Source organism: Kryptolebias marmoratus, linkage group LG19 (genome assembly GCF_001649575.2).
Source record: "Kryptolebias marmoratus isolate JLee-2015 linkage group LG19, ASM164957v2, whole genome shotgun sequence".
In the NCBI taxonomy this organism is placed as follows: Eukaryota; Metazoa; Chordata; class Actinopteri; order Cyprinodontiformes; family Rivulidae; genus Kryptolebias; species Kryptolebias marmoratus.
Window position 1 is genome coordinate 384509 of NC_051448.1, and position 13236 is coordinate 397744.

At 44.0% G+C, this 13236-nt stretch overlaps 1 protein-coding gene across 1 annotated transcript in view; it reads right to left on the reverse strand.

The window, feature by feature from the left end:
• Positions 1-13236, reverse strand: part of col12a1b (collagen, type XII, alpha 1b) — a 75170-nt gene that overhangs the window by 7110 nt on the left and 54824 nt on the right. The window contains 8 exon segments of the mRNA XM_037981692.1: positions 592-645; positions 1174-1269; positions 1343-1396; positions 2813-2899; positions 4593-4670; positions 5305-5463; positions 10424-10533; positions 12711-12853. Coding sequence (XP_037837620.1) covers positions 592-645; positions 1174-1269; positions 1343-1396; positions 2813-2899; positions 4593-4670; positions 5305-5463; positions 10424-10533; positions 12711-12853 — 781 coding nt within the window.

Consider the following 13236-nt stretch of genomic DNA (forward strand, 5'->3'; position numbering starts at 1 on the left):
AGTTCATCACAGAGTCAGACAGATTTTTTCTTTCACCCAAAGCTCGGCATTAAACTTTCTCTGTGTTAGCCAAATATCAGTGATTTGTGACTGACTTTAAATCCTGTTGATGATGATTTGATGCTAAACTCAGCAGGTTTCAGACTTTTAACTGATTTAAAACTCCCTAAAAGTGATCTAATGTGTTCTGCATAAAATTACTTTAAACTTTGTCTTTTTATTTTCCAAGCCCATATATTATGAAGAACACATCTTTCATTTTCTAGACTGTCAGTTTGATTGGTTTTATTTTTCCGTGATGGTTAATGTTCCTGCATTTGTTTTACTGAAGCTGCAGTTTTTACCAGGAAGACAATAAACCTATTAAACTTTGACTTCTGTCTTCACCTCATAAAACAGGAACGACTCAAACAGCAGATAATGTTTCATCAACCTTCGGTGCCTTTTCCTGCTCCCAATCAGAGCTGTTCATCATTCTGACTTCAGTCCAGCTCGTTCAGGACGTCCACAGCCTGGCTCGAGGCCAGCGCTGTGGACAAAACATGAATTATCTCCGTTTACTGACTGAAACACAACCAGAGCCACACTTACTTTCTGTCCAGGCAGACCGGTGTCCCCGGAGTCTCCCTTCGGTCCAGGGCGTCCCTGCAGACACACCAGGATGGTGAACATGTGGACACAAACATCCAGAGGACTGGGACAGGACTTCTGACTGTTCTGGACCTGACTTTCATTTACAGTCGAGCTGAAGTCTCAGTGAGACAGGACGTCCACTCAAACAGGATGTCTCAGTGAGACAGAAAGTCCAGTCAGACTGGACGTCTCAGTGAGACAGAAAGTCCAGTCAGACAGGACGTCCAGTCAGACAGGAAGTCCAGTCAGACAGGATGTCTCAGTCAGACAGGACGTCCAGGCAGACAGGAAGTCCAGTCAGACAGGAAGTCCAGTCAGACAGGACGTCTCAGTAAGACAGGACATCTCAGTGAGACTGGAAGTCTCAGTGAGACTGGACGTCCAGTCAGACAGGACGTCCACTCAGACAGGATGTCTCAGTGAGACTGGATGTCTCAGTGAGACTGGATGTCTCAGTGAGACAGGAAGTTCACTCAGACAGGAAGTCCACTCAAACAGGAAGTCCAGTCAGGTGTGTATCAGGTGTGTTTACAGACGTACAGCCTCTCCGGGCATCGACATCCCGCTGGGTCCCTGAGGTCCGGGCAGACCCATGGGCCCGCGTGGTCCATTGTCTCCGCGTGGTCCGACGGGTCCCTAAGAGACACAAGAGGAGTTAGACGCTGCAGAAACATGAAGACAGTTCTAAAGGTTTCATTAAAATACTTACAGCAGGACCGGCCTCTCCTCTTTCACCTCGGGGACCTTTGCTGCCAGGAGCTCCCTGAGGACAGAACATGAGACCATGAACCAGAAGAGCAGAAAAGATCCATCTGAGAGTCTCAGAAAACCTGACTTCTGTGTCCAAATAAAACCTGCTGAGATGCTTCAGATCTTTAATCTGTCAGAACTCCTGATCACCTTCTTAGAAAGAATAATTCTGGTGACTACATTTCCCACAATGCAGTGGGCTTTAAAAACTCATCAGAATCATTCATTGGTGTGTTTTTATCCAATCTTAGGAAACTAAAACCAGAGGAGGACAGAAAACAAACATCTCTCCAGCAGAGCAACAGAATCTGAAACTGCCCCGGGGTCTCCTCCCAGGAGGCGTCCCAATCAGAACCTCCTCAGCTGACTCCTCCAGATGATGGAGCTTCTCTCCTCATCTCTAAGGCTGACTCCAGCCACCTGTAGAGGAAGCTCATTTCAGCTGCTCCAGATCCAAACCTCAGGACCAGATCTTCTCCAGATCCACAAAACACATGCAGTCTGGACAGTTCAGACCAGAAACAGGTCTGCTGGTCCTCGACCTGAACCAAAGCCATCCTGCTCCTGAATCTGAGGTTCAACAATCAGTCTGAGCCTCCCGTCTAACAACCAGGAGAAAAGATGTCTGCAGCTCAACCTGCAGACATCTTCCTGCTTCATCTCAGGCCTGAACTACACTGAATAAATCAACCAATCAGTTAATCAACCAATCAGTTAATCAACCAATCAGTTTAACAATCAATCAATCAATCAATCAATCAATCAATCAATCAATCAATCAATCAATCAATCAATCAATCAATCAATCAATCAATCAATCCATCCATCCATCCATCCATCCATCAGATAATCCATCCATCCATTTTCTTCACCCTCTTCTCCTCTCCGGGTCGCAGGCAGCCTGTGTCTGTTTCCAGCGGTCGCTGTGTGAGAGGCAGGGACACCTGGACAGGTCTTCAGTCCATCACAGGGACAGATGGAGACAAATGAGACAAACAACCATTCCCCCTTTCACTCATGCCTAGGGACAAGTTACCAAGAACCCACCCTGCAGGGTTTTGGTCACAGACCAAAAACAGTTTTGAAGTGTTTTTAAAAACTGCAGCAGTTTCTCGTTGTTTCAGCATCGTCTCATAACCTGTTTTTATTTCTGTCTCTTTGTAACCTGAAGGTTGTAGGAGGAGGAAGCTTCCCTCTGATGGATGAACCTTTGACTTCAGCCATGTTAAGATGGTTTTCTTTATGTTTCTTATCTGAACAACTAGAAGCTACAAACTGACATCAGGTCGTCAATTTTTTTCCTTGTTTAGACCAAACACTTCGTCTCTCCTCAGATTTCTTTCCATATAACAGCAGTTCTGACCCAGAACGACTGACGCCTCTGGTTCTGACGTGGATGATGTTGGTTTAGAACATGAACAGGACTCACCACTGGACCCTGGGGGCCCGGCTGCCCGGTGGCCTCGGAGGTGCAGGTACAGGCGTTGGGAAGGGACGGACACTTCAGCTCATCTCTCTGACGGAGAAACAAAGAATTCAGCCATAAAAAACTGAAAGACTCTCAGATTAAGGACCTGCAGGAACATTGTCTGGATTAAACAGCAGCTGGAGGAAGTCCACAGATGGAGGTTTCAGCAGAAACACAGAATATAAGAGAACAACGGAGGAGAAGGAAGCTGATCGGCTGATTTGTTTCAAAGTAAAAGAGACAAACTTTAATTAGCTAAAACTGCTGAAACATAAAGAGTTAAAAACAAACTGAAGACATTTTATCTCAAATAACTGATCAAACTTCAAAAATAAAATAACTGCCATGTTGGAACCAGAGTCTACCCCTAACCCATTTGTTGACATGCAAGGGGCGGGGCTTAAGACGTGCTGGATCAGCTGACAGGGAAGCTGGTCCAGTTCTGGCTTCAACTTCCAGATTCTGGTCCAAGGTCTACTTATATTAACAGTCCAAACTTCATCATCACGTCTAAGTGACCGGTGCTGAACCGGGTTCAGAACTGGGTTCAGAACTGGGTTTAGAACCGGGTTCAGAACTGTTTTTTCCTGTGAAGCTCAAACTGAAGCACTTTTATTTTGGTAAATAAGTTTAAACTCAGATAATGTGAGTTTCCTGTCCGCAGAGAAACTAATCCTGAAAACACCGAGGCTAAGGTTCAGATCTGAGGTGGAAAAAAAAACTTATTTCTGAAGTTCAGCTGAACATTTTCTGTTTTCTTCTCTGAATTGAAGGATCGTTTATTAAAGAGCCCTGAGTGGAACGGAGCAGCTGTTTCTCCTCTGCAGGGATTCAGCACTCCTGGTATTACACTGATGACTGCTTTCTACTTATCAGCAGCTGCAGAAAGGCTAAAGGCGGGCGATAGTGTTTTTGCCTTGGTCTGTTAGTAAAATATCTCATGAACCAGTGGACGTACTTGAAACTCAGAGAGTAATTAGGAGATGAGTCTCAGCAGCTGTTTGTTTTCGGGCACCTGGGAATGAAACATGTTGCCATGGTTACTCTGAAGGGCGGGGCTCTGGAGGCAGAGCACAGCAGAGAGGGAGGGGGCGGAGCGTGTCAGGTGGGAGTTGGCAGCATTAAGGAACTTTATAGATTTATTTTGATTATTTTAAAGAGCTCCATGTGTGCTCAGTGTTAAGGTCTGGACTGATTTCTCCTTCCTAGAAATGTAGCTGAAAGAAACACCTGGCCTGGTTCTGATTCTTCCTGATCAGACACAGTTTACACTAGTTTCCTGTCTGACAGGAGAAACAGAACTTATCTGTGCATCATCCACTTCCTGTTAGCTCAGTGATCAAACAGAGCATTCACCCATCAGGTCTGAAATAAACATTTTCTGTAACTTTTCTACATTTCAGAACTCAGAAAACTCTGCAAAGGTCAAAAATTAAACTGCAGATGGAAGAAAGGCACTAAACTCACCAGTAGATGTGGATTTTCGACATTTTTGGGATCATTTTTACAGAATGAAATGTGTATACAATAAAACTTTCCTCTGAGACTCGTTTATCAGATGACCTCGCCATCATGTCAAGGTTTTGTTTCTGTGTTCAGAGTTAAAACAAGCTTTCTCTGCTCCTCCTGGGGGAATCTAAAACCTCTCAGCTGATTTGAGCTCCTGAGTGTAAAATGTCCTGTAACAGAGACAGAGTTAATCACCTGGATCCTGCAGCTGTCGGGGGTTTATGTGTCTTACCATGGACGGCAGGTCACAACATCTGTCCCTGCTGTTCCAGGCCAGGCTGCAGACCATGTTGAACATCTGGAGCTGGAACTGTGGAGGAGGGGCAGAGCAGAACATGGGGTTGGTGCTGAGCTACATGTGTCCGACCCGCCCCTCACACGTCCTCCAGCACAAACAAAACCCAGCAGCCCGGTCCTGTCAGCGGCAGGACTGGGTCCCGTCAGCGGCAGGACTGGGTCCCAATCCAGCCCATCGTTTTAATTCAGCGCCGAGGAGGTTCAGAATACACTGACAGTGAATACCTTACATCCTGTTACCATGGAAACAGAAGCAATTCTACACGTCTTTATCAGAGAAGAAACCGTCAGGAAACCACGTGCAAAAGTCTTGATGCAGCAGCTTCTCCAGAAAAGAAACTGAGTTAAGAGGTGTTGTTGTTGGTTTTAAGAAATAAGAGACGTTTTGGTGACAAGCGTGAGGGTGTGCATGTGACCAAAACATCTCATTATTAGGAGGAAACTCTGGTCCTGGGTGAGCTCAGCTCCACGTTGATCCATGGGATCAGTGAAAATGAAGAGCAGGATTAGCAGCAGCACACGTCTCTGTACCTGAAGGTCCAAATAAGCTCATGTTTTACTGTCAACCATGTCTGGAGCGGTCTGACTCTTCGTGACTCTGCTCCAAGTAGCTTCTGTTATTATCACTGATAACTGAGTGAACTCACGGTTGCTGAGGCTCCCTTGGATCCGATGGATTTGGACATTTTACCCAGAACCTGGTAGCCGTCGCTGGACGTGTTCCCAGCAGCTTTGACCTTCTTCTCGTCTACCACCTGACAGTCCACGTTGAGTTTCACGCTGCTGGAGGAAACCAGGATGTGGAGCTTTAGGAGAGAGAAGAAGAAGAGATTTTACTATCATGTTCTGCGACCCGGTTCTGAGTCTGGTTTGTAAAAGCTGGGCTATCTCTGCTGTGGTTCTGCTCATTCTGAGGGAAATGGACCTCCATCAGAACAGAACCAGAAACTGCTGACCTGAGTTGTATTTGAGCAAATCTGAAACATCTGGAAAACATCTGAAACAGTTTCCACTCAGTTACACAACAGTTAGATTTAAAGACCCAAAAGTCCTGAAAGTTTGGTTTTCTGACCAAAAAAAAGGTTTAAAGACGAAACATGTCATCGATACAACAGATGAAGAACCTGAGCAGAACTTCTGTTCAAACAGGAAGATTTGATTTCCATGAAACATTTTATAACAAACTGATATAAAGACAGAAACAACTCGAGTTAAACTTTATTAACTCAGTCAGGTTCAAGTTCTGAGATATCACAAACTTTCAGGTTCTCATGACTCTGACGGTACCGAGTCACGTCTAAACCTGCAGGTCCAACACAGCAGGGGTCAGCAGGGGTCAGGAGATGATCCAGAGATCTTCTGCTCCGTCTGTCCATCCTCTGGGGTTCAGAACCATGGTGTTATTCTTTGGGTCATAGAATCAGACCTGTTCATCTCAGAAACACCTCCTGACTGCAGACCCCTGACTGACAGAAACCCTTAGTCCTTCTTCCAGAGGACCAGAAGAGATGGACAAGGCCAGAAGATGTCTCACTGGATGTCCAGCTCATCACTGTGCTCCAAAAGACACGGGCCTGTTTTTTATTTGAGCTGTTAGAGCTGAAGGTCTGAAGGTTCTGGTGAAGGTCTGAAGGTTCTGATGAAGGTCTGAAGGCTCTGGTGAAGGTCTGAAGGTTCTGGTGAAGGTCTGAAGGCTCTGGTGAAGGTCTGAAGGTTCTGATGAAGGTCTAAAGGTTCTGGTGAAGGTCTGAAGGTTCTGGTGAAGGTCTGAAGGCTCCGGTGAAGGTCTGAAGGCTCTGACAACAAACATCAGCTGGTTCTTCAGGAAAGACTCATCTCAGCATCTCAGACACATCTGCTTTGGTTTGAATATCTTAAATTAAATTTTAGAGAGTATTTGTGGTGCAGGAAGAGGACAGAATCCGACTGAGACTCTGGATCAAAAACAGACCCGATGAAACAGGAATCCTTAGGTTCTGATGTTCCAGATGGTCTCAGGTCTCCTTTAACTTGCTGCAGCTTCTTGGTGTTTTCACACAGAGAAAACGTTTCCACTGATCTGTGTGGCTGTGTGTGAAATCAGACGACAGGTTCAATAAATAACGTTGGGACTTCATTGATCTTTGTGTTCATTTATTGAAACCTGAACCTTATTTAAAGCTCACTGGTTCAGCCAACAGTCAGTTTCAGTTAAACATCAAACTGCTGCTTTACTCAGAAACATTCCCAAAGATTTCCACAGAAACTTCAGAGAAGGAGAAACGAGTGATGACGCGGCAGCGAGCAGTGTTGGAATCAGTCTGAACAGAAAGAATGTGTTTGTTTTTGTCAGTGATTTGACAAATGAAAGGAGATTTTAATGGTCTCATGGTCCCGTCTGGGCGATAACTGATCCACTTCATCAGTTTCAGAGAATCAGATGGTTAATTTATCCTCTGTAAAAAAACTGGACCGGGTTTAAAGCAGAAACGCACAAACCTCTCAAAGGTTAAATCCTGTTTCCATCTGAGCGTGGACAAACCGTTAAAAACACAACAGCACATTTTCACATCTCCTCATCCAGAAGTGAAAGAAAGAGCCGGTCCTCTGAGGGCTCAGCCCGGGTCCAGAACCTGCTGCAGTCAGAACCTGCTGCAGAAACGTGTTTAACGACCACAGAGACAGAAGTTCAGCATGTTTTCAGTCTGTAGCTTCAGCCCGTTGGTCTCAACACTTCATGTAGAAACTCTGGAGATCCGAAGCTGATGGTTCTGATGGTTCTGCTGTTAAACAAAATCAAACTGGGTCATATGATCCCCATCAGTGCTGAAAGCACAACTTCCTGTTTGAAAGTATTTTATCATTAAAGTGATCAAAGATGCATCAAGTTGAGCAGAACCTGAAGCTCCAGGACAGACAGAAACCAAAGCTTTGAATCTTCACAGAATTTAATGTTTCTGCTGCAGAATCAAACATCTCAGGATGATTTATTCTTTACTTCAGATCAGGCAGGTGGTAAAAAGGTGAAACCTTCAGACTGAAAAATAACTAAGATTTCTTAATGGAATAGTTGAAAGGAAACGGAGTTCAGGGAGTAAAACATCTGACAGTTTGTTTGGTGGTTTGACAGGTTTTATGCAGCAGAGTGGTCCGTTCCTGGTTTCTACAATCACAAATAAAACCTCTGATAATTTAAAGGGATTTTAGATGTCTGAGTGAAAAAAACTGTCCCAATAAATCAGCTGAAACTCAGCTGTAGCTCCTCTCTGCCAGTTTCCATCAGTCAGATGGGCTTTAGGGTTGATCTTCTGCTCTCAGAGTTCCAACTCCAGGAACGCAGGTTAATCCACCTCTGCTTGGAAACAAAGATCTTCACTGGGTCCCATCAGACCACCGAGACCATCTGAAAGACCGTAGAACTCATCTGAGGAGGATTTCTGGCTGCAGCCTCTGCTGCGTTAGCAGGTTGGTGGAATGATGTGAGGAGAAGATGCAAGGAGCTGGAGTGTGGTGGTGTGGAAGAACAAACAATTCATATGCAGGGTCCACCAGAGGTCCACAGGAGTCCACCAGAGATCCACAGGAGTCCACCAGAGGTCCACAGGAGTCCGCAGGAGTCCACAGGAGTCCCCAGGAGTCCCCAGGAGTCCACCAGAGGTCCACAGGAGTCCACCAGAGGTCCACAGGAGTCCACCAGAGGTTCACAGGAGTCCACCAGAGGTCCACAGGAGTCCATCAGAGGTCCACAGCAGACCCTCAGGGGTCCCTAGGAGTCCAGAACTAATCGAGTTAGAGCTTTGGTGGAAAATGTTGGTCCTAGTGAAGATCAGCCAGGTGTTCATAATGTTATGGCTGATCAGTGCAGGTTAAAGTGAGTGAAGGTCAGACCCAGAGTGTGAGAGGAACATCTGGTCTTTAAGAACATCACTGTGGTTTCCTCAGGTTTACCACGTTTCTTTACACCCTAACCTTAAACTGAAGGAACGGATCAGAAATGTAAAACCTCGACCCATTCATGAAATATTCACACTGTTCTTGTTGGTTCTTCTATAAAACATCCAGAACCTTCAGCCTGTTGGACTGCTGGAAGAGGAACAATAAACCTAGCAGCCGGCTGGCCTCCATCAGAACTCTTCAGGAATGTGTTTTTTTGCAGAATGGGAGCCATTCTGCCAGTGATGAAGAACAGATGTAGAATCTGAGGAATCTGCAGCATCTCTTCGACCTCAGGAGGTCCACGGAGAACAAAGAGGAGTGCTGCGATTGAAGTGTCACGTCTCAGAATAACAAATGTTTCACAGTTTAAAGTCCAGCTTCGCTCTTTCTGACTTCAACCTGACCCAGAGTGCACATGTGAACCTTCTCCTGCTCGGTTCCTTCATCAGGTCTGGGTTTAATGATCTCAGAGGGAGAAAGAACCTTCTCTGTTTACCTTGTGGAAGCTTCCGTGGAAGATCTTCTTCACCTGGCTGCTGTCGAACGTGACTCTCTGGATCTCACCGCTTTCATCTTTGTTGTAGAAAGACACAGTTTGAGCCGAGGCTGAGAACAGACAGAACATCAGAACACATCAGTCCCAGCTAAGACCAGAACTATTCTACAAAATAAGCCTTTCAGGGATCCTTTGATCGGATCCAAGAATATAAAGTTTAATAAATAAATTCTGTAAAACCGTTCAGCTGAAGTTCTGTGGACCGGTTTCACACAAACAGAACCAGAAGTTCTTCTTTCAGGATCCCCATAGAAAACTGGATCCAGTCTTTCCAGGCAGCAAATCTTAAATACTATATTTATTTTTTATTATTTTTTTCAAATTTAAATGTGTTTATTTAAAAAATATATATTTTTTATTTATAACATACAAATGTATAAATGAAAGACCAATAGATAATATGAATATAAATACAAAATAATGTAATAATATGAATATAAGAATAAACTTTTTCCATTTAATACAGTATTTTTGAAGTTTTGTAAACGTTTTGAAGCTTATCACAGGAAGTGGTTGGTTTATTTCTTTGTTGTTCATCATTTGATGGTAAAACTTTTTATTTCCCTTTGATGGAGCCATGTTTGTTTAGCTGCCTGTAAAAAACCTGCCAAACATTTTTTTCTGCTGCTGACTCCTGTTCTGAGCTTCTGGGACCACAGGTTCTCACACTCAGGCGTCTGGATGGTGTCTGCTACAGCCGTCAGCTGCTGTCACATTTCACTGATCTGGACAAAAAAAAAGGAAACTTCACGGGGTTTCACAAAACCAGGTAGCAGCGTTATTTGGAGTGAGCCCTGATATCTTCTCCAAACTGAAGACTCTGGTACCTTCTCCAAACTGAAGACTCTGGTACCTTCTCCAAACTGAAGACTGGTACCTTCTCCAAACTAAAGACTCTGGTATCTTCTCCAAACTGAAGATTCTGGTACCTTCTCCAAACTGAAGACTCTGGTACCTTCTCCAAACTGAAGACTCTGGNGGCCTCCATCAGAACTCTTCAGGAATGTGTTTTTTTGCAGAATGGGAGCCATTCTGCCAGTGATGAAGAACAGATGTAGAATCTGAGGAATCTGCAGCATCTCTTCGACCTCAGGAGGTCCACGGAGAACAAAGAGGAGTGCTGCGATTGAAGTGTCACGTCTCAGAATAACAAATGTTTCACAGTTTAAAGTCCAGCTTCGCTCTTTCTGACTTCAACCTGACCCAGAGTGCACATGTGAACCTTCTCCTGCTCGGTTCCTTCATCAGGTCTGGGTTTAATGATCTCAGAGGGAGAAAGAACCTTCTCTGTTTACCTTGTGGAAGCTTCCGTGGAAGATCTTCTTCACCTGGCTGCTGTCGAACGTGACTCTCTGGATCTCACCGCTTTCATCTTTGTTGTAGAAAGACACAGTTTGAGCCGAGGCTGAGAACAGACAGAACATCAGAACACATCAGTCCCAGCTAAGACCAGAACTATTCTACAAAATAAGCCTTTCAGGGATCCTTTGATCGGATCCAAGAATATAAAGTTTAATAAATAAATTCTGTAAAACCGTTCAGCTGAAGTTCTGTGGACCGGTTTCACACAAACAGAACCAGAAGTTCTTCTTTCAGGATCCCCATAGAAAACTGGATCCAGTCTTTCCAGGCAGCAAATCTTAAATACTATATTTATTTTTTATTATTTTTTTCAAATTTAAATGTGTTTATTTAAAAAATATATATTTTTTATTTATAACATACAAATGTATAAATGAAAGACCAATAGATAATATGAATATAAATACAAAATAATGTAATAATATGAATATAAGAATAAACTTTTTCCATTTAATACAGTATTTTTGAAGTTTTGTAAACGTTTTGAAGCTTATCACAGGAAGTGGTTGGTTTATTTCTTTGTTGTTCATCATTTGATGGTAAAACTTTTTATTTCCCTTTGATGGAGCCATGTTTGTTTAGCTGCCTGTAAAAAACCTGCCAAACATTTTTTTCTGCTGCTGACTCCTGTTCTGAGCTTCTGGGACCACAGGTTCTCACACTCAGGCGTCTGGATGGTGTCTGCTACAGCCGTCAGCTGCTGTCACATTTCACTGATCTGGACAAAAAAAAAGGAAACTTCACGGGGTTTCACAAAACCAGGTAGCAGCGTTATTTGGAGTGAGCCCTGATATCTTCTCCAAACTGAAGACTCTGGTACCTTCTCCAAACTGAAGACTCTGGTATCTTCTCCAAACTGAAGACTCTGGTATCTTCTCCAAACTGAAGACTCTGGTACCTTCTCCAAACTGAAGACTCTGGTACCTTCTCCAAACTGAAGCCAGGTTCCATATAATGAGGGTTTTCAGACAGAGGCTGTGATGTGGGCGCTGTAACCAGCAGTAATTCCATATGTCCATAGTCTTGGACTGAACTCTGTCCTCCAAGATGATGCAGAGCAAGGTTTATCAGAGACTACCTCCAGGGACTAGGAGTGGAGAGGATAGAACGACCTGCCTGCAGTCCTGACCTCCACCCCACTGAACACCTGTGGGATCAGTTTGGGAGTGTTGGTCATTTCAGAAGAACTAAAACAACCACATTGACTGACTTACAACAAATGCTGGATGAGGAATGGGATACCATCGCACAGCAGTGAGTGACCAAGCTGGTGAGCAGCATGAGGAGGAGGAGCCAGGCTGTTGGGCTGCGTATGGTTCTTCCACATGCTGCCGCAGCCCCAGGTTGGTGGTGCCAATATGTCTTCCTTCAGACTTTAAACATTTGGTCCAATAAACGACACCAAACAGGAGCCAACAGCAGAGAGAGGACAAACATGGCTCCACTGAAGGGAAACGACTCGAGATTTATTACCAACGAGGCTTATAACAGAAATAAATCAGCCCCAAACAAATGTTCTTACTTTTAAAAGCTTATATTTTATTTAATTACATTTTAAATCTAAGAATTTATTTTAGAAATACAATACAACAATTTTATAGAATCGATAATATTGATTTCACTTAATGTATGAATTTATTTGTTAATTTTTGCTTTAATTATTAAACATAACATTTGAACATATTTTATGTATTTGTACATTTAGTTTTATTCATTTTCTGATTTTAGCTTCAACAAAGAGCTGAAAACTTGATGATCAGCTGACGGATCAGAATCTCTCAGCTCCTGGTTCAGGATTAGCTCCTGGTTCTTAAAGACTTTTTGATTCTGACAGTTTTTGTTAGACCTGGCCCTGCTTTTGTCTCCATACCTGTTTTCTGTCTTTTTGAATGAGACTAGAGGACATCCTGCTAAAAGGGCTGAAACTGAGAGAAAACCTTGACAGACCTGCAGAAAGTCTGGAAAACTGTTGATGGAAACAGCTTTAACAGATCAGAGGAAAGTCTGAAAAAAATAATTCTTGTTTCCTGAGGCTTTCTTGTTTTATCCTGCTGACAGATGGAAACCTGAGCTTTATGAGCGCCAGCTGAGCAGCTCCATGACATCAGTCTCCTATCAGCCGGAGGGCCCGGCCGGGTCGTTAGGCTGCGCTCAGCTCAGACTCATTAAAGCATCGCGGCTTCGGCAGTTCAGACTTCAGAGGACAGAGCAGATACTTACGGTCCACGGTGACGCCGGTCTCCGGTTTGTGGTCTTTACTGGAAACCTGCCAGATGTCGAAGGCCTCGGTGGGCGAGTCGGGCAGCAGGCGGAACATGAGGATGATGGTGTAGGAGTGAGGAAGACCATCAGGATGGACCTCTCTGTTCAGGAGTCAAACAAGGAGATGACCTGTTAAAATACTAAGGGGTTCTACTGGTTCCACTGGACTAGCCCGGATCAGACCCGTTCTATAAGAATCTCCTCTTCATGCGTCATAAATTCTATTTATTTCAGACTAATGTCTGGGTTTACGGGCTGAAGATAACTCTCCTTACATGTCAGACCCAAACTAACTTGAGTCCTGTTCCAGAACCATGAGGACTACGTCTTTGGTTCTGCTTCGAAATTCTTTCCCCAAACAGTCAGAATGAGCCTAAATGTTTCTGGAACTGAGCTCCAGACGTTTTTCTGTCCGTCTGAAGGTTTCCTGTAAACAGATGCTTGAAATTCACTGAAGCTAGAAAACCCAATCAGAAACACAGCC